The sequence below is a fragment of the Rhinolophus sinicus genome, chromosome 3 (genome assembly GCF_057876585.1).
Source record: "Rhinolophus sinicus isolate RSI-liver-muscle chromosome 3, RSI-T2T, whole genome shotgun sequence".
NCBI classification, from domain to species: Eukaryota; Metazoa; Chordata; class Mammalia; order Chiroptera; family Rhinolophidae; genus Rhinolophus; species Rhinolophus sinicus.
In genome coordinates this window covers 127,124,904-127,144,135 of record NC_142503.1, presented here as the reverse complement: position 1 = coordinate 127,144,135, position 19,232 = coordinate 127,124,904, and the positions used below count along the sequence as shown (strand labels likewise).

The window sequence follows — 19,232 nt, the reverse complement described above, 5'->3', positions numbered from 1 at the left end:
GGAAAAAAACCAGAAAAATTTAGAGAAAATTTCTCATCACTGTAAGTTTCCCAGTGGCAGGGACAGAACCTGTTATGTGCCTGGCACAGAGAGATCTAAACTTGACGTGTTGATGGATGGCAAAGTGGTGCTTTGCAGCCCTGCTGCCTGGGACCTTCTGTCTCACAGAACTGCCATAACCTAGGTGACCAGCAGGAGGAGGCAGATCCCGAGGCCAGGCCAGGCTGAATAGGGTTGAGGCTGCAGAGTGACTCCACAGGCCATGGTGGATTGCCCCAGGGGGATGCTGGGCTGGAAGGCGGACCTGAGCTCTCTTTGCACAAGTGGGATGTGAGTTCTGGCTCCTCCAATAGGTATTAGGTGGGCTTGCAGTTCAGGTCTGGTGAGGAAGCAATAAGGAGAATTCACATGGGACACTGGGCACTCTGTTTGGGAAATGAGATTCTGGCTCAAAACAGTATGGGCTGGGAGGGTAGGCGCTGGTGGCCAGGGCACTTGGATGGAAAACAGGGGCTGGTGTGGGAAGTTCAGCCAGGGAGGAAGGCAGACGACTGAGCTCAGCCCTGGGCCCAGGGCAGGGCAGGGAAATAGGACCTAAGTGAAGCGAGGGCCATTATAGGAGCATCTCAGCCTCCTAAGCTGCAGAAAGTCCTGGCTGTGGTTGAGCCTACTCCCTGTGGAGAGAGAGAGAGGCCCTGGAAACAGGAAACTCAGTGCCCGGATATGGCCTCTGGCCTCTGGGTCCTTAGTTATTCCCCTTCGATGGACCTGCTCCTTTCTGTGCCAAATAGTTTTGGGGTTGGTGATGGTGTTTGGCTAAGAGAAGGTAAGAACTTTCTAAACCCAGAGATAACTATTTTTTGAGGGGAGAAGATTGTTCTTTAATAATAGAGTTTAGACTCAGTCCTTACTGACGGCTAAGCACCAAAGAGCTGTGCTCGCAGGTACGAAGCTACATGGGTTTTAGGGAGGAAAGAGGGCTGTGGGAGAAGAAGGACGCAAAATCCAGAATTGCCAGCAGAGGGCTCCCTGGAGCGGTGTTGTTGTCTATTGAAAGTGGTTCAGTGAATAAGATTTCAGTGTCCTCACTCTAGGGATTTGTTTATCATGGCCCTGTACTCCCCACTGCCCACCCCCGTGGAATTCTTGCCTCTGCCCCAGGAGAGATGGTCAGACCCAGAGGAAGGTCAGTCTCATGCTGTTAGAGGTGCTTCACTGTTCTCTTTGTCCAGGGCAGGAAGTGTGAGACCTTCATGTAGCCGCCTGGAGGTTTCATGTTTCTTCCATAGGAGAAAATACCCGTGGCTGTGCTGTTACACATGAGGGGCCCCCGGAGTCTCCCTGTGGCAGAAAGAGGAAGGACTGAATTGGGCTTCCTCATGGTCCTGCCTGTCCCAGGCGTGGGTGGCCTCTGTTAGGGGCTGCGTGGGGGATCCAGGCCAGGGCAGGCCTCCTCACCTCCTTGTCGGAGGGCTCCAGCCTGGCTCTGACTATCTTTCCAGCTTGGCCCACGCCAAGCGTTTCTCTGCAATCCTCAGGGAAACTCTGGTGATGACACTGCTGTGGGATGACTGATCCTTCTTCCCCCCAAACCCCGGATCCACTCAGGGCAAAACAATAAAGACTATATTTGTGGACTGGGCTGTTCAAACTCTCAGGCTGATGCATGAAGATATGGCCGTTCCCATACCCCAGGGCTCCCCAAGTTCCTATCCCCAGGACCTGTCTAGGTAAACGCTAGGAACATGACCTTGAATGCGGTCATCCTCTCCTGGGTCCCCTACACAAACCTGGGTGTCCCACAGTATTAGCCTGGGAGGCGGGATCTGCACTCTTGATCCTTCTGAAAGGTCAGCTCCACTTCCTGTAGAGTGTTTGCTAAGGTGCCCATCATGCCTTGTCCCCAGCCGGCCACACTGCACTTCTGACCTGGCCTCACCGAGTCCCTGCCCCTGTGCAGGCGGACGGGCTTCACAGCTTTAATCAGCTTGGTATTTCTCTCCAGCTGGTGGGGAAGAGGCAAGACAGCCCAGGTCAGCCAGAGACCCCAGGGACTGGACATGGGATGGGGCTGCACTGTCTTCCTTCCCCCTGAGGCACTGGGACTGGTCAGGTTGCCAGGATGGGCAAGAGGAAGGAAGAGGTCACAGTGAGAGGAGAAACAACTGGACCCAGGAGAGCAATCGCAGGAGGAGGTTTCCTTACCTGCAGTAACATGATGTCATTGGATAATTCTTGGGATTACAGTCTGGGTGGGGGATGGCTTTTGTCACCTGGAAGGCCTGCTGGGTCTTCTCTTGTTCCTTGATGTTGTGGGCCCACAGGGTGACAATTATTGAGTTGACCAGAGAGCAGAGTAAGAGTGTGGTATGAGCGGGATCTCAGGACATACAGCCCATGAGCCGTGAAGGGTAGATGACAGCTGAGGTGCGACAGGGCTGCAGTTAGGGGAAATCGAGGCAACAGGAGGGCCAGGAGCTGAGTGTCCTCTCTGCTTCTCAAGGACACTGAGGGTAGGGCTTCTGGGAGCTGTCTCTTGGCCTCAGGCAGTATCATGACATTGCCTGAGTTTGCATGTTTACTCTAATGCACACTTTCGTCCTCCACCATTGCTGGATTTGGCCAGTGTGGTCCCTCTCTTCTCAACTTGCCACTTGTCTCACGTGTGACCCTCTGACCCCAGCTTGCCTGTCCTATTTCTCAGCTTTTCATCACTGAGTCACGCTCTCAGATGGCTCCTGTGAAGAGCTCTTATGGGCTTGAGTTAGCAGGAGCCCGGGGAGCTCACCTGGGCTGCAGCCCCTGGGGAAGGACAGGGGACCCTGTAGGAGTGTGGGAGTGGGTTGGTTGTGTGCTGCCCCTCACCTGCCACTGTGTTCTCTTGCACAAGGACACCTCCAAACCAATTTTCCGTTCCCTTATCCACAAACTGAATGTAGGCCATGTAGGGACGGGAGTGGGGCTTGGCCTCATGTCCCCCGATGATCTCCTCTGAAGGAAAGGCTGGAAGGTGGGTGACTGGGAGTGGCTGTGGGAGGAGGGAAGGCTTAGGGAGGCGATGACTGAGGTGTGACCCGAAGACAATGGGGGGAGGGTCTCTGGTTCTCTTTCAGCAGAATCACATTTTATGAACCTGAAGCCTCAGTTTCCAGCTTGAGAAAGGGGGTGCAGTGCTTGTTCTCCGAGTCATATGCAGACACAAGTATGGAGGAGCTAAGACCTATCTTGAAGATGGCAGAGCTGCAGGTAATGTGGACAGGACGCAGTGAGTCTCCCTGACCACTCCAAGTCTCTGGGAGAATCCTGACTGGTGCTGTTTTCTAATGATCTACCCATGAGTTATGGAGCTCGATTTCTAAAATCTTCCTGTCTTAAGGCCTAACACATCCTAGGTTCTCAGTAGGCATGTTTTATTGCATCAATGCATGGCCTCCAATTAGCTTCTGGCTGAGGATTGGTGGGGACAGTGCTGGTGGGATTCAAAGCGACAGGGATGGTGAGAGGGCACTGCCAATGACAGTGGAGCAGCTGAGGGCCTGGGAAAGCCAGGGGAGGAGGGGATGAAATAAGCTGCCCAGGCCGTGGGCAGAGCCAAGGCAACAGGGGAGCCCTGTGTGCAGTCATCTAGCCACTGCTGAGATCAGTTGCACCCTGGGCTCATCTCATGAGCAGGAGCAAGGTGGTGGAGGGCATAAGAGCTTTAACTGGGTCTTATGCTGGTCCAGGGACAACTCTCACGACGAACGATTTCTCTGAGGTGCCCTTTCCTGGGTTGGAGTGAGGGATTTTAGTACTTTGTCTTTCGTAGCTTCAGATCCTTTGCCAAATACCTTTCTAAGAACAATCTCCTTTCCCAGTGATGAGAGAGAGTGCTAAGACCTTGCAGTGGAACCCTTTTCCCAGCCATCCTTGTTGAGTATCTATCAAACATGGGACTTGTTGGTCTGGGTTGGGAGGGAAGCAAGCTGGGCTTCAGAAAGTTCCTGGGCTCAAATGCAGGACAAGCCCTGCCTGTGCTGGACCAAAGGTTTGGGAATAGGGGTGTTTTATGAGATGGGCTTAGGCCCTAGGAATGGGATGGTCACTCACCTGTCCTGAGCTCAGAGGGCAGAAGAAAGGCCAACAAGAGCAAGAGTGGATGCATCTTCCCTGAAGGTCTGCTCAGGTCAGAGCCACTGGTGTTTCTGCCTTCCAGACACAAAGCCCCAGAGGGGAACAAAGGCAGTGTGGCTCAGCGACTCACACACCTCCTCAACACTTGCTCCTTTAGTTTTGCTGGGTGTCACCATAGAAGGTGGTTTGTCTGAGTTCTCCAGTTTGGTTAGGTGAGAATGGCACTGTCACCACATTTGTACTCCAATGCTAAGCCACAGGGTAAAAGCAGACAGAAGGAAAAAGAAAGTGAAGGCCATGGCTACTGCCAGCAGAGAGGCTGGAACCCCAGAAGTCCCTTAGTGATTAAATCAAGAAAGTTTCCATTTCATGGCTCCTGATTCTTTTTCCTTTCTGATGAAATCATGAGTAATTACTTAGTAATCTGTGTTTAGATGTATGAGTGACATGGCCCTGTCCTTCAGAGGCTGACAGTCACCTGGAGTAGACTAAGAATCTGTGGGTATTATGGGATGCTAAGGGCGATGGTGGAGGGTCTGCTTGGTGGTGGGAGATAGAGACTGCACTGGCCTGAGGCCCAGGTAGCCCTGGACACACCCCATTGCACCAAACAGTCACCGCATTTCATATTTTACCACCACTCCAGCCCATATTTTTCGAATATTTAGAATCCCCACTTTAAGTATCAATATTCTGTGACACAGAGACCTAGAGCTTTTCTTACCCACAGTTTTGAACACAAGTCTTGGACGTGATACTCATTGGATGGAAACAAGTCATCATGGCGTCTGTTGGAGCCGAGTGGCCTGATTGGTTCATGCTGCGGTTATTTACCACCCCTTTGGGCTGAGGAGGGGACTGCCCCCCAAATCATAGAGCCTCTGGGTGGGCAATTTCCCCTCAAGAAATGCTCGTTACTGTTGCCAGGCGATGGGGAAATGGATGCCGACCATCTCAATAGTTACTGGCCACTAAGTTTTCTCTGTCCAGTGTCCAGAGAACCTTGTCTCTGATGTCCTTGGGCCTAGCACTTGTATATGTTGCAAACAGATTATCCCGATGCTGTCATCAGTGTGACAGAAGAAGAAATAGAAGTGGAAAGGGAGGTATGATGACTTCCAAACAGCCCGACCCAGTTCTGTTCTAGGAACGGCATCTGGTGAATACATCGAGAAGAGTGGAAGTAAACAGGCTTAAGCAGCGGTCAGGATCTCTGGGTGGTGGAGGTCTCGGCAGTTTTCATTTTCTTGTTTATGTCTTAATTCTCCTTCTATGAAGAATAGCTATTACTTATATACCCAGAATATATTTCCCCTGAGTCAAAGCAACTCATCCACGGCCCACATTCAGTGAACCACTCTTTTTCAGTCCAGCCTTCTCCAAGGTGGATGTTTGAAATGAGGTTACTTTTCTGAATTCAATCGTGGGAAAGATTTAGACATTGTGGAAAAATAGAAGAAAAAAACCTCCCTCCATAAACTTTACGCTATAGGATACTGTTGAAACAGTAGAAAAATACTCTTGAAACTAGTACTTTTCATTATAGTGAGTTTCCTTTGGATACACACACAAACACACACACACACACGCACAATGGGAGATGGGGACAGGCTGGCCTAGACCAAGATGGAAGAGCACCTTGAAGGTCATTTCGGGCTGCAGGAGGATGGGCTGCGAGGACAGCAGAGGTTGTACTGAGCCCTGCACCCAAGACAGGGCTGTGACAGGCACTGAGCTGGGCCTGGGAGTACTCAAGGGCCCTCCTGAATCTTCTCAGGCTTCCAACTGCTATGATTTGGGGAAAGAGTGTTTCGTGGGGTGAAATGACAGCTTTTCAAAGCTTCTCACCCATTTCTGTTCTGGTAGGAGAAATGGCCCCCTACCCAGAGAGTCTTAGCTCATCCTTCTTTCAATTTCTGAATTCTTTTTTGTTGTGTGTTCGCCCTTGGTTCTGCCAGTGGGGTAGGGCTGTGGGTGTGGATTGAAGTAGGAGAGGAATATGGATGCCATACGAGGGTTGTCAGGACGAGGGTCACTTTTTCCTGGGGAGTTGCTCCTTTTTCCTGATGGAGCTTACATTCAGCCTGGCAGGGGGAGCTGGCACTGGGAAGGTGTATTTGGAAGGAGTTTGTTAACGATGCAGCATGATTTTTTATTGTAGAGATGGAAGGTGAGTTACACTGAAGGGGGAAGTCTGTAAGAGATCAGAGATGTGAACAGATGGTTTCTGGACACAATAGTTGGTAAGTAATAAAGGTTTCAGTGAATAAAGGAAGAATGAATGATTTTTCAGTCTAGAAATGGGAGTTTATTAAGTGTCTGGCAGAGTCTCCTCCACCTACTGCAGTATTGGCCTGTGCCCCAGAGAAGATGGATGGATCAGTTCCGGGGTGCCTCAATCTGGTCTCCGCAGTTTGAAGCGTTTCATTGTTCTTTTTATCCAGGGCAAAAAGTATTTGATCCTGGCGTAGACTCGTGGAGGTTTTCCAGTATTTTTTCCAAAGGAGACAATGCCTTGGGCCTTCCCTCCACATACAAAGGGGCCCCCAGAGTCCCCCTGTGGGCAGAGGGATGAAGGACTTAGTTGGATTTTCTCCTGGTGCGACCCTCCTTATTGTATCAAGGGTGGGTGGTCTCTGTTAGGGGCTGTGTGGCAGTTCAGTGCCAGGTCCCAGGGCCAGGGTTACAGCCTGGCTCTGATGGGTCCCATTCTCCTTTCTCCATAAAGCCTGTCCATAAGTGGCTGTGGGACAGTCTCTCATTCTCCCCCACCTCCCGCCCCCAGGGAGCCGGCACCAGAATATCTGAGGACATAGGTGTATGCCTACTCCAGGAATTGCCACTGAGCCCGAGCTGCCAAGAAGCACAGGGCGCACTGTCCTGGGTCTCCTCAAAGCTCGCCTGTGCCCAGGGCTGGGCAAGGACAATGATGGGGTCTTACCTTAAAAGAAGACTGAATCTTTGTCGGGTCCCCCACACATATCTGGAATGCGTTGTTGTAATATTTGAAGCGAGAAACACATTCTATGTCTCTCTGGATTTTCAGTTCTACCTCATGCAGTTTCGCAGGGCCTCTGGTGTTCACACCCAGGCGCCCCCAGCCGGCCACACTGCACACCATCCCTGGTTTCACCTTATCTCTTCTCCCAGGCAGACCAATGGTTCTCACAGCGTCATTCAGTTTGGCTTTGTCCTCCAGCTGAAGGTAGAAGACAGGAATTTTAATCTACTCGTGGTCCACAGACTGCAGGGACAGTCGGGTGGTTGCCATCTTCATGGCCCTGGGAAAAGTAAAGATGCCACACTGGGAAGAAGGACAGGACAGAGGTCATGTGGACACAAAACCTCGTGGGTAAAGTGTTGAAGATCCAGTGGAGCCCTACCTTCAGTAACATGATGTCGTTCGCATGCGTGGTATTATTATATTTTGGGTGGGGTATGGTTGTTTTCACCGGGATGACCTGCTGGGTACTCTCGTTCACCTTGATGTTGTGGGCTCCCAGGATGACAGTAATTGAGCTGCAGAGACCAGAGAGGGTGGTTAAGTCACAGGAGATATAGCCTAGGGGCTGTGAAGGAAAGAGGCCAGCTGGGGACAGGGCAGGACTGGAGTCTAGAGGAGTGACAGGGTCCCTGGGGTGAGCATGTTTGTGCCTCTGCTTCTTGGCAGCTCGTGCTCAGAGGCAGTTCCTGGAGCAGATTTCATTGTGCTGAGCTTGCCTATCGCTAAGCCAAACTGTGAAGGTCTCACATGTGCCTGCTGGGCTCCCGGGCACAACCTCCACCTCCTTCCCCTGCCACCATTGATCGTCCCTGTCTCTTCAACATGCCACTTGCATTGACCTGTCCCTCCCTCCCCAAAACTTATCTGTCTTCAGAAGAGCTCCTCTGTGTTACTAGGTGGCTCTAGTCTGTAGCCCCCGAGATGAGGGTTCCCTTCCAGGTGTCTACAGAAGGGTGGGGGCCCAGGCGCAACTCCTCACCTTCCCAGGCAGTGAGCTGCTGTCAGCACAAAGTCCTCACGCACAAGGAAACCTCCACAGTATTTATTCTTTGAAGATGTGATCTTAAGATATGCCATGTAGGGACGAGAATGAGGCTTGGCTTCTTGACCCCCGATGATTTCCTCTGAAAGAAATATTCTACCCTATGTACTGTGCTCATGGAGTCAAGGACTGAAGCCAGGGAGGCTGGGATAACCTGGGGCAGGTTTGAGAGGAGTGGGATGGAGACGGTGAGGTCTGTAGTCGTCAGCAGTAACAAGAATTCGTCCTGCTGGTTACTGGGGCAACAACTGTGGCCTGCCAAGTGTCCTCCAAGACTCAGATTGTCCCTCTGACAAAGGGAAGGACAGTCCTTATTACTCAATTGTAGCTGCAGACACGTATGTGGGCAGAGAGGATTTGTGTTTGGAACAAGCAGGGGAGGCCCTGTACATCCTGGAAAATCCTTTCCCTGACGTCCCCTGGTCCTCTCTCCATTCTTGTTTCCCAGACTCACTGAGCTGCTGCTGGTTTGTAATATTCGGAACATTTTGACTGACAAATTACCAGAGAGAACTTGAGACTGAACCAGCCAATCACAAGTGCTAAGGGAACTAGGATGCCACCAACTCTGGGACCAACTGTGTCCTCAGCTTTGTTCCTGGGCAGCATAGGAATGACAAAGCTTGGAGAAGGAGGAGAAGGTTGAGGGTAGATTTTAAGACATTGAGTTAGAATGTGAGAGGTTCAGCCCCTTATCCAAGGTGCCCTTTCCTGGGGAATTAATTATTTCTCATTCTCAGCTTCCAACCTTCTTCCAGATTGCCAGATGAGAAGGGTAGGACCTGGGAAGGACATGGTACCCACTGGCCCTCCTGGAGAACAGCCTTCTGTCCTGCATTCCCGTGGAGTGTTTATTCAGCATCAGATACGCTGGTCTTTGATTCAGGGCTGAGCATAGAGTTCAGAAAGTTCCTGGGGATGGACTAGGACAGAACGTGTAGCGTCTGAGCATGGCTGTGCCAGTGTGCATTGGGGTCGGGAGTCTGTGGGTCGGGACAGTCACTCACCTGCCTCTGCCATGGGGGACAGAAGAAGGGCCATCAGGAGCAGAAGTGGCTGCATCTTCTCGGGAAGTCGGCCCAGGTCAGAGCTGCTGGTGCTGCCTCTTGGTCTTCTAACCTGAAGGCTCTCCTGTTTTGAGGACTTTATCACGTTAGGCTCTATTTGCATCCCTGACACAGCTGTCTGGTGAAATATTCAAGCCTGAGTGGAGTAAGAACTTATCAGTAACGACATAAGCACCTGTAGCTCTTGACTCAGTGCTTGGCACAGCAGCTGAAAACAGGAAACAGTGGCTACAGGGTGGGGTGGTGGGAGATGCTGTATTAGCCAGTAGCAGGTCCCAGAGCCCCCAGAAACCTGAGTCTCATGATGATGCCTGCAAGAACCCCTCATTTCCTTGGTTTTTGTAGACCGTTTATTGAGGCCCCTTTTTTGAGCCTCAGGGGTATTGGTCATGAGATTTCTTGCATCTGGTGGAGACAAAACCATCAGTGATCAGATAAAGATGGTGAGGCCACAGTTAGAGGGATGGATACAATGGTGTGGCAATAGTGCTGAGGATGGCTTATTCCAGTTTCTACAGAACTGAGTGGCTTCAAACAACAATGACAACACAATTTATTCTTCTCACAAATCTGAATGTTGGTCAGGATGTAGTGTGGATGCTCCCCTTTGCTCCCCTTCCTGTCAGGGGAGGCTTGAGCCTGGAGCCTGGGATCAGCCGAGGGATGGCTGACACATGCCCAGTGGTTGGTGCTGCTGCCCACTGGGCATGTCAGTTCCTCTCCGTGAGGGCCTCTCGTATGGTCTCCGCATAGGATCGGTCGGTCTGGCAACATGATGGTGGGTTTCTACAGAGTGAGCGTCTCTGAAAATTGACTGGGGTAGAAGATGTATTTTTTTTCTTACCTTGACATTGATGTCATGTGGTATCCATTGTACCATGTGCTACTGCTTGGGGCAATCAAAAGCCCTGACCCAGATTTAAAAAGGAAGCAGTGCTGCAGGCATGTAAGAAGAGCCTGTGGGATGGGACATACACAGTGGCGGTCAGAGCAAAGCCCAGTCTGCCACTCCGCTTTAGGTACATGTAGAGGTGGCCAGACGAGTCGAAACCAGTCATCCCTGTCAGTCTGGATCACAGCCTTTGCAAAGGTCGGGTGCTCTGTCCAAACCACGTGTCCTGAGAATAGCAAAGGGTTGGCTCTCCCCAAAGCTGTTCTCTTTAACGAATTACTGATGCCATGTGAAGTGGGAATGGATGCCAGGAAGACAAAACAGTGTTGTCAGACCACTGTCCAAAGAACTGCTATATTTCTGATAATCTGGTACTATGCTAATATATGCATTTAATGTGATTTCAATAAGAATAGCTGAACTAGAAAATATAGTTTATTCTCCTAGCCTTATACAAGTTCTAGACTCTTCTAAAATTCACGTGGAGAATGAGCATGCAAGAATAGCTAGGAAAATTATGACAAAAAGAAAAAGAATGGTAAGGGAGAGGCTTAACTTTATCACATATTGAAAAAATCCTATAAAACTTCTTTCCTGAAAATGGCATGATACTGACTCATGAGTGAACAGAGAGACCAATGAAATGGAATAGAAAGTCCAGAAACATTTCCAAGTACGTAAGGATGCGTAGTTTATGATAAGGTGGCATTTCAGTTCATTGGGAAATAGACTTTCTCATGAGGGTATTGCAACAACTAGATAGTCCTTTTTTCAGATATCAAGATGGAGTATATTTCACATAAACCGCCAGAATAAACTTGAAATGGATAAGAGACTCAAATACACAAAATAAAACTGTAAGTGCACTAGCAATTAACATGAGTAAATTTCTTTATAAACCCAGAAGGGGAAAGCCTTTCTATTAATATCTCTAAATAGAGAAACCTAAAAGAACACATTGATAAATAAATTGTAATATGTTAAAAATCATCTTTAGAAGTTTGAATGTCAAAAAACAGCATAAACAAAATCAAAAACAGACAGCAAACTTGGAAATAAATCATTGCAATATGTATCACAATTAAAGAGGGAACCGATTTTATATAGAAAGAACTCTGAAAATCCAGAAGAAAAATACGGAAATGTTGACAGAAGAATGGGCAAAGACGTGCACAGATCACGGTAAAATATATTTAAAAAATAATGCAGAAAATGTCAACTTCACTCATATGAAGAGAAATGGAAATAAATATGGAGAAATGGAAATGAAACTTCAACTGAGACATTTTAGCTCTTTTCACAGGTGGCCAAAATTCAAAAGTTAAACAGCACACTTCATGGGCAAGGGTGTTTTCTTTGGATTGGTTGCAGAGTATCTCTTGTGTATTTCTATAGTTTTACATTCATTCTACCCATGTCTTTATATTTAGGATGTGTCTCTTGTATACAGCAAAAAATTGGGTCTTGCATTGTTTTAGCCAGACTGGCAACCTCTGCCTTTTAATTGGAGTGTTTAATCTGTTCACATCTAACACGATTACCGAGAGGGTTGGGTTGGGGAATATCATATTGCCCTTTGATTTCTCTCAGCATCATTTATTCTTTCCTTTGTCCTTTTCCTCTTTTCTTTCGAGTTATCTCATTTTGTCTTGTTTTTTTGTCCTGTAATTATATCTCTATACATAACCTGACAATTAAGTTCGAGAACTGGTTGCTAACTATTTTTGATATCAGATGGATCATTCATTATGAATTTGTACCAACTGGACAGTTAACGAAGTTTACTAGTTGGAAGGGCTGCAAAGGCTGTGTAAAAAAGTTAGACGACCTGAACTTTTCACCAACAATTGATGGCTTTTGCATCACGACAATGTACAAGCTTACAGGCACTGTCTGTGAGGGAGTTTTTAGCCAGTAAACAAATAACTGTATTAGAACACCCTCCCTACTCACCTGATCTGGCCCCCAATGACGTTTTTCTTTACCCCAAGATAAAGCAACTATTGAAAGGAAGACATTTAGATGAAGTCGTAGTGATATTCAGCAATGAGATAAGTAGCACTTTTTCTTGGAGGAGTTCACAAACTTAATTGTCAGGCCTAGTATATTATTAAAGTGGTTACTCTAGGGTACAATGTGCCTTCTTCACACATCACAGTCTACTTGGAATTAATGTTACAGCACTTCCTATGAGAAGCTTTTAAGGCTGCGATTCTGTTTATCCTCCCTCCCATATTTTGTACTTCGTCTCTCTTTAAACTTTAATTTCTCTTTTCCCTTCTGCTTACAATGGATGTTCAGCCTGAACATCTTTTAGTAATTCTTTCAGTGCATGTGTGATGGCAACGAATTCTCTTACCTGTGCTCTTTTGAACACATTCTTATTTTCACCTTCATTTTTAAGCAATATTTTCAATGGATATAGAATTCCAGAACTAGATTGTCTATTTCTTTTTTACTGTCAATTATTTCAAAATATGACTTTACTGTCTTCTGACGTCCATCATTTCTATTTCTGATGAGACGCTCATTGTTAATCTTATTGTTGCTTCCCCTGAAGTAAGGTAACTTATATTTTCTGTCTGTTTAATTTCAACTTTTTCTATTTTTCTTTGATTATCACCATTTTGACTATTACAGTATGTGCATAGATGTGATTGTCTTTGTCCTATCGGACGTTCACTGATCATCCTGAATCTGTGGATTAGAAATGGAGTCTAGCAAGAGGCCTAGACAAAAAAGAACCCATTGCTGTACCCTTTTGACGCTAAAATATGTTTATTGTTCCAACTCAGTGTTGTGTAGGATACCAAGACAGGAAACAAACCCTGTAGGACCTAAGTCCACATAGAGTGGAAGTAAGGCAGAGTATGGTGCTGGGCAGGGAAGGCAGAGCCATCCCAATGCATGTTACTGGGACAAGTTAGCACGCTCTTGCCTTCCTTTGGGCCTATTCCCCCTGCTCAAGGTGCTGACTTTGCAGTTCTCTCTGTAGCTGTGCTGAGACCTGACTCTTCTTGTGGATCTGGAGGGAAGAAGGGGTGGTGGAAAAGGGTCTTGGTGAGCAGAAGCATTACAGAGGTATCTTATTTCTTTTCATTTTTGAATGTTCATGACAAAGATTTTTAAGCAAGGGAAGGATTATTTCCTCCATGTTGTGGTGGCATGGGGTGGAGGGGTGCTTCCACAGACAAAGGAGATTTGAAGGAATCAGCATGTTTAAGGTGCTTACCAGCCTCCATCCCAATGTGTCCATGGGCAGACTTTAGCACACAAAGGAAAGTGTTTTGAATACTTGTCACAGAATGGCTGCCATAGGAGCCTAGAGGCTTTCTCTCTAGGGAGGTATCTGAGCAAAAGCTTATCTTTTGTTCAGGGAGCCAGGAAGTTGTTGCAGGGCAGGTGTTAGAAAATACATAAGACATGTTGCTGGGCTGGCTGCAAGGGGGCCTGGACTCAGTCCAGGCTCTGTCCTAACTCTGTGGTGCTATCAGTTGCTCGCCACTGCCTCCTGGGACATTGTGTCTCTCTCTCTCTCTATCATTTCTGAAAAGAGGAAGTCGTACAACACGGTCCTCAAAGTTGTGTTAAACCACAGAAACATGTCCTCAAAGTAAATGTTGTATCTAAACCAGTACGAGGCTCAGCAACTTTTTAAAATACTAGTTTTGCTTTGCATTCTATGTTTTCCTTTGTCTTTTTCAGTCAAGGGGCCAGACCCTTAGCAAGTGTTAGTCGTGGGGAGTTTTTTCAGCTGCACATCAGTAGCTGTGTGAAAATACTGTTCTTCCCTTGTAAAAGTGCCCAAGGTCATTCAGTGATGTGTTGCTGTGTGCTTTGTGGGCAACAAGATGTGAGAAACCACATGGGCCTTTGAGTGTTAGGCGATCTCACAGTATTTACCCCACGCCAGAAGAGAGTGTAGTGTTTTGTGTATTTGGGGCAGGAGGGAATTAGCTCAGAGCAGGAACTTATGCCTGCCTCAGGGGTGGGTGGCCTCTGTTAGGGTCTGTGTGGGGATCCAGGACAGGGCAGGCCTCCTCACCTCCTTGTCGGAGGGCTCCAGCCTGGCTCTGACTGTTCTTTCCAGCTTGGCCCACGCCAAGCGTTTCTCTGCAATCCTCAGGGAAACTCTGGTGATGACACTGCTGTGGGATGACTGATCCTTCTTCCCTCCAAACCCCGGATCCACTCAGGGCAAAACAATAAAGACTATATTTGTGGGCTTGGCTGTTCAAACTCTCAGGCTGACGCATGAAGATATGGCCGTTCCCATACCCGAGAGCTCCCCAAGTTCTTCTCCCCAGGACCTGTCTAGGTAAACGCTAGAAACCTGACCTTGGAAACCATCATCCTCTCCTGGGTCCCTACACAAACCTGGGTGTCCCTACAGTAGTAGCTGGGGAAGCGGGATCTGCACTCTAGATCCTTCTGAATGGTCAGCTCCACTTCCTGTAGAGTGTTTGCTAAGGTACCCATCGCACCTTGTCCCCAGCCGGCCACGCTGCACTTCTGTCCTGGCCTCACCGAGTCCTTGCCCCTGTGCAGGCGGACGGCCTTCACAGCTTTAGTCAGCTTGGTATTTCTCTCCAGCTGATGGGGAAGAGGCAAGACAGCCCAGGTCAGCCAGCGACCCAGGGCCTGGACATGGATGGGGCTGCACTGTCTTCCTTCCCCCCTGAGGCACTGGGACTAGTCAGGTGGCCAGGATGGGCAAGAGGAAGGAAGAGGTCACAGTGAGAGGAGAAACAGCAGGACCCAGAAGAGCAATCGCAGGAAGAGGTTCATGATGTCATTGGAGAAGTTCTTGGGATCATAGTCTGGGTGGGGGATGGCTTTTGTCACCTGGAAGACCTGCTGGGTCTTCTCCTGTTGCTTGATGTTGAGGGCCCCCAGGGTGACAATGACGGAGCTGCACAGAGAGCGAGTGGGAGTGTGGGGGTCGTGGGTTCTCAGGACATACACCACAAGCTGTGAAGGGTAGGTGACAGCTGAGGTGTGACAGGGCTGCAGTTAGGGGAAATCGAGGCAACAGGAGGGCTAGGAGCTGAGTGTCCTCTCTGCTTCTCAAGGAAACTGAGGGTAGGGCTTCTGGGTGCTGTCTCTTGCCCTCAGGCTGTATAATGAGGACATTGCCTGAGTTTGCATGTTTACCCTAATGCTCACTTTCGTCCTCCACCATTTCTGGATTTGGCCAGTGTGGTCCCTCTCTTCTCAGCTTGCTACTTGTACTCACTTCTGACCCTCTGAACCCAGTTTACCTGTTTCTCTTGGTAACTAATAAAGGTTTAGGTGAATAACGGAGGAATCAATGATTTTCAGTCTAGAGATGGGAGTTTATTAAGTGTCTGCCAGAGTCCCCTCTACCTAGTGCAGTATTGGCCTGTGCCCCAGAGAAGATGGATGGATCAGTCCGTGGTGCCTCAATCTGGTCTCCGCAGATTGAAGCGTTTCATTGTTCTTTTTATCCATGGTACAAAGTATTTGATCCTGGTGTAGACTCGTGGAGGTTTTCCAGTATTTTTTCCAAAGGAGACAATGCCTTGGGCCTTCTGTCCACATACGAGGGGGCCCCCGGAGTCCTCCTGTGGGCAGATGGATGAAGAATTTAGTTGGACTTTCTCCTGGTCCGACCTTCCTTGTTGTATCAAGGGTGGGTGGTCTCTGTTATGGGGCTGTGTGGCATTTCAGTTGCAGGACAGGCCTTGTTCCCTCCCTAGGTCCTAGGTCCTAGGTCCTAGGTCCAGGGTTCCAGCTTGACTCTGATTGGTCCCCTTCTCCTTTCTGCATAAAGCCTGTCCATAGTGGCTGTGGGACAGTCTCTCATTCTCCCCCACCTCCCACCCCCAGGGAGCCGGCACCAGAATATCTGAGGACATAGGTGTATGCCTACTCCAGGAATTGCCACTGAGCCCGAGCTGCCAAGAAGCACAGGGCACACTTCCCTGGGTCTCCTCAAAGCTCGTCTGTGCCCATGGCTGAGCAAGGACAATGATGGGGTCTTACCTTAAAAGAAGCTTGAATCTTTGTCGGGTCCCCCCCACATATCTGGAATGGGTTGTTGTAATATTTGAGGCGAGAAATATTCTTAGTCTCTCTGGATTTCAAGTTCTACCTCATGCAGTTTCGTAGGCCCTCTGGTGTTCACACCCAGGCGCCCCCAGCCGGCCACACTGCACACCATCCCTGGCTCTACCTCATCTCTTCTCCCGGGCAGACCTATGATTCTCACGGCACAATTCAGTTTGGCTTTGTCCTCCAGCTGAAGGCAGAGGACAGGAATTCTAATGTACCCGTGGTCCCGAGACTGCAGCGACAGTCGTGCGGTTGCCATCTTCATGGCCCTGGGACAAGTAAAGATGCCACACTGGGAAGAAGGACAGGTCAGAGGTCATGTAGACACAAAACCCTGAGGCTAAGGTGTGCAAGATGCAGTGGAGCCCTACCTGCAGTAACATGATGTCGTTCACACGCGTGGTACTGTTATATTTTGGGTGGGGTATGGGTGTTCTCACCGGGATGACCTGCTGGGTACTCTCCTTCACCCTGATGTTGTGGGCTCCCAGGACGACAGTAATTGAGCTGCAGAGACCAGAGAGGGTGGTTAAGTCACAGGAGATATAGCCTAGGGGCTGTGAAGGAAAGAGGCCAGCTGGGGACAGGGCAGGACTGGAGTGGAGACGAGTGACATGGTCCCTGGGGCTGAGCGTGTTTGTGCCTCTGCTTCTGGCAGCTTGTGCTCAGAGGCAGTTCCTGGAGCAGATTTCATTGTGCTGAGCTTGCCTATCGCTAAGCCAAACCGTGAAGGTCTCACATGTGCACTCTGGGCTCCAGGGCACAACCTCCACCTCCTTCCCCTGCCACCATTGATTGTCCCTCTCTCTTCAACCGGCCACTTGCATTGACCTGTCCCTCCCTCCCCAAAACTTACTTGTCTTCCGAAGAGCTGCTCTGTGTTAATAGGTGGCTCAAGTCTGTAGCCCCCGAGATGAGGGTTCCCTTCCCGGTTTCTAAAGAAGAATGGTGGCCCTGGTGCAACTCCTCACCTTCCCAGGCAGTGAGCTGCTGTCAGCACAAAGTCCTCACAGAAAAGAAACCCCCACAGTATTCATTTTTTGAAGATGTGATATTAAGTTATGCCATGTAGGGACGAGAATGAGGCAGGCCTCCCGTTAGGAGTCTGGTGGTGGAGGGGGGTAGGCTGGCTGCTGCCCCTCACCTTCCCTTGCAGTGAGCAGCCGTCATAATAATGTTCTCTCACACTTGGACACCTCCGTACCTATTCTCTGTCCCCTTATCCACAAACTGAATGTAGGCCATGTAGGGGCGGGAGTGGGGCTTGGCCTCATGTCCCCCGATGATCTCCTCTGAAGGAAAAGTTTGTTGTGCTTCTGTGCACTCACTGAGTCCACCAGGAAGACATTGACTTAACTCTAAACTGCTGGGGACTTGGGAGCCTGGGCTGGCCTCGAACTCGGAGGGTCTCACGTTTCTCCTCTCAAAAGGGAAGAGCAGCGGGCTTTGTCTATGAGTTTTTCTCCACATTTAGTTGGAGGTGAGCATAACTATCTTTGGGACAGCAAAGTCCTATAGACTCCTGAAAATTCATCTCTGGACATTGCTTGGTTTCAAGTTAGTTTCTGAGGTTCTGTGGTTCCCTGAAGTCCAGAACAATACTGCTATCTAATGGCCAGAGCTCAGTTTAGGCATCTGGGTTTATGCCCAATAAGTGTTTATTGGCTGCATGAAGCCAACAATGGACCTCTTGAGGAGGTTTGGTAGGGGCAGTGCTGTGGGATTCAGGAACGCAGAGAAGTTTGGGGCTGCCAAACTCAGACCCATCCTTGAAAGTGTGGAGCCGCTAAAGCCTGGGAAGAAAAACAAATTGGAGAACGGGAATGAGTCGCCTTGGGACTGAACTAAGGCAACAGGACTCTTCTGGGGACAGGGACCCCTGAGTTCAGAGCTTCCTTCCTAAGCAGACACAAAGAGAGCACCTGTCTAATGCCAGACATGGAAACTGGGACTGATCTCATTTTCCACCCTCAGCCAGGTACTTCTAGGAAAATTCCCCTTTCCAGATGGTGAAGGTGGGGCCTGGGGAGGAAATAGAACCCACTGGATTTTCTTGAGAACAGCCTTCTGCCCTGCCTTTTATGCTGGTAGCTTATCCAACATCATGCTTGGGGATGTGAGATGGGACAGGAGCTGTGGTTCAAAACATTCCTGGTGGATAGATGGATCAGGGATGTGCAGAAGGGGCAAGAGTTCTGCGCCTTCTGTGGGAGCGAGAGTGGGGATTGTCACTCACCTGCCTCTGCCCTGGGGGAGAGTAGAAAGGCCAACAGAAGCAGGAGCAGGAACGACCACATCTTCCCAGGAAAGCTGCCCAGATTGGATTGCTGGTTTTCCTCCGTGCTCTCTTTTAGCCCCTGGGAGAGGAAGGAGGTGCAGATCAGCTCAGGGACGTCGAGTTCCCCTCTGGTTTTGTAGTGCTTCATTCTAGAAGGCTTTCTATGAAAGCTTCCCCACCCTCACACATCCTGCCTCTTGACGTTCTCTGGGTGGTTGTGTGAGAATTAGGCATAGACCACATCAGTACCCACAGCTGATGACTCAGAGCAGACATCTTTTTCGAGCCCAGAGTAGGAACCCAAGGGTTTGAGGTGGGGGCTGTAGGATGTGGTATTGACCAGTAGAGGTGCTGGAACCCTGACACCTGAGTCCCCAGTGATAGAACCACCAATGCTTTATTTCCATGCTACCAAGTCCATCAAGATAATTGGTTTTGCAGATGTGTGTTTAAGCCCTTCTCTGTGCTACGATGAAATGTGTTGGAGCTGTGTCTCCTTCCCTTACAGAGCTGGCCATCTGGTGGAGGAGACAGAAACATCAGTGACCAGAGTACTGTATGGGAAGGGCCATGGTGGAGGGATGCACAAGACAGTGAGAGAGCATGGACCTCATCTACTAAACTGATACAGCAGCTCATTCATCACCACAGCTTCCTTCCTAGGGATTTTTAACATCTCCTGTTAATTTGCAAAAGCTCAGATCGATAGAGTCCATCTCTCCTGTCAATATTTTGAACAAAAGTCCTGCACTTGATGTGTA

General features: G+C 49.1%; 3 protein-coding genes and 1 pseudogene across 9 annotated transcripts; all 4 read right to left on the bottom strand.

Moving 5' to 3' along the window:
- Positions 1 to 950: 950 nt before the first annotated feature.
- Positions 951 to 4,144, bottom strand: LOC148758573 (granzyme H-like; annotated as a pseudogene).
- A 2,251-nt stretch (positions 4,145 to 6,395) lies between these two features.
- LOC148758572 (mast cell protease 1A-like) lies at positions 6,396 to 9,499 on the bottom strand. The gene is made up of 5 exons (XM_074328097.2): positions 9,167 to 9,499; positions 8,097 to 8,241; positions 7,497 to 7,632; positions 7,055 to 7,312; positions 6,396 to 6,670 (listed from the first exon to the last, which is right to left on the bottom strand). Exons 1-5 carry the CDS (start codon positions 9,327 to 9,329, stop codon positions 6,509 to 6,511), a joined length of 864 nt encoding a protein of 287 aa, XP_074184198.1. The 5' UTR covers positions 9,330 to 9,499; the 3' UTR covers positions 6,396 to 6,508.
- Positions 9,500 to 13,068: 3,569 nt separating this feature from the next.
- LOC148758571 (granzyme H-like) lies at positions 13,069 to 15,300 on the bottom strand. The gene is made up of 4 exons (XM_088796928.1): positions 15,285 to 15,300; positions 14,877 to 15,109; positions 14,496 to 14,711; positions 13,069 to 13,143 (listed from the first exon to the last, which is right to left on the bottom strand). The coding sequence occupies exons 1-4, from the start codon at positions 15,298 to 15,300 to the stop codon at positions 13,069 to 13,071; spliced, it is 540 nt and encodes a 179-aa protein (XP_088653054.1).
- A 139-nt stretch (positions 15,301 to 15,439) lies between these two features.
- On the bottom strand, positions 15,440 to 18,667 carry LOC141570611 (duodenase-1-like). 7 transcript variants are annotated; one of them, XR_012494810.2, is made up of 5 exons: positions 18,430 to 18,667; positions 17,050 to 17,128; positions 16,565 to 16,700; positions 16,125 to 16,485; positions 15,440 to 15,703 (listed from the first exon to the last, which is right to left on the bottom strand). XR_012494810.2 is itself a non-coding variant. In XM_074328090.2 (5 exons), the coding sequence occupies exons 2-5, from the start codon at positions 17,465 to 17,467 to the stop codon at positions 16,207 to 16,209; spliced, it is 564 nt and encodes a 187-aa protein (XP_074184191.2). In that variant the 5' UTR covers positions 17,468 to 17,986; positions 18,430 to 18,667; the 3' UTR covers positions 15,440 to 16,206. The 7 variants fall into 7 exon arrangements, 4 of the variants coding, with proteins under 4 accessions (XP_074184191.2, XP_074184192.2, XP_074184189.2 ...); XM_074328090.2 differs by adding an exon at positions 17,398 to 17,986 and having other exon boundaries at positions 15,440 to 16,485; XM_074328091.2 differs by adding an exon at positions 17,398 to 17,485 and having other exon boundaries at positions 15,440 to 16,485.
- Positions 18,668 to 19,232: the final 565 nt, after the last annotated feature.

Coding starts and splice junctions, on each gene's coding strand:
- LOC148758572 (XM_074328097.2), bottom strand. CDS start 9,329: ATGCAAATAGAGCCTAACGTGATAAAGTCCTCAAAACAGGAGAGCCTT. Junction 8,242..9,166: donor GTCCCCCATGGCAGAGGCAG/GTGAGTGACTGT, acceptor TATTTCTTTCAG/AGGAAATCATCGGGGGTCAA. Junction 7,313..7,496: donor ACGACATCATGTTACTGAAG/GTAGGGCTCCAC, acceptor TTCTACCTTCAG/CTGGAGGACAAAGCCAAACT.
- LOC148758571 (XM_088796928.1), bottom strand. Junction 14,712..14,876: donor TCCTGCGATTGCTCTTCTGG/GTCCTGCTGTTT, acceptor CTTCCCCATCAG/CTGGAGAGAAATACCAAGCT. Junction 13,144..14,495: donor ACTACTGTAGGGACACCCAG/GTTTGTGTAGGG, acceptor TCTTCCCTCCAG/ATCCACAAGAAGAGTCAGGT.
- LOC141570611 (XM_074328088.2), bottom strand. CDS start 18,619: ATGAAGCACTACAAAACCAGAGGGGAACTCGACGTCCCTGAGCTGATC. Junction 17,129..18,429: donor CTCCCCCAGGGCAGAGGCAG/GTGAGTGACAAT, acceptor ATTCTTCTTTAG/AAACCGGGAAGGGAACCCTC. Junction 16,701..17,049: donor AGCAGCTCTTCGGAAGACAA/GTAAGTTTTGGG, acceptor TGGTCTCTGCAG/CTCAATTACTGTCGTCCTGG.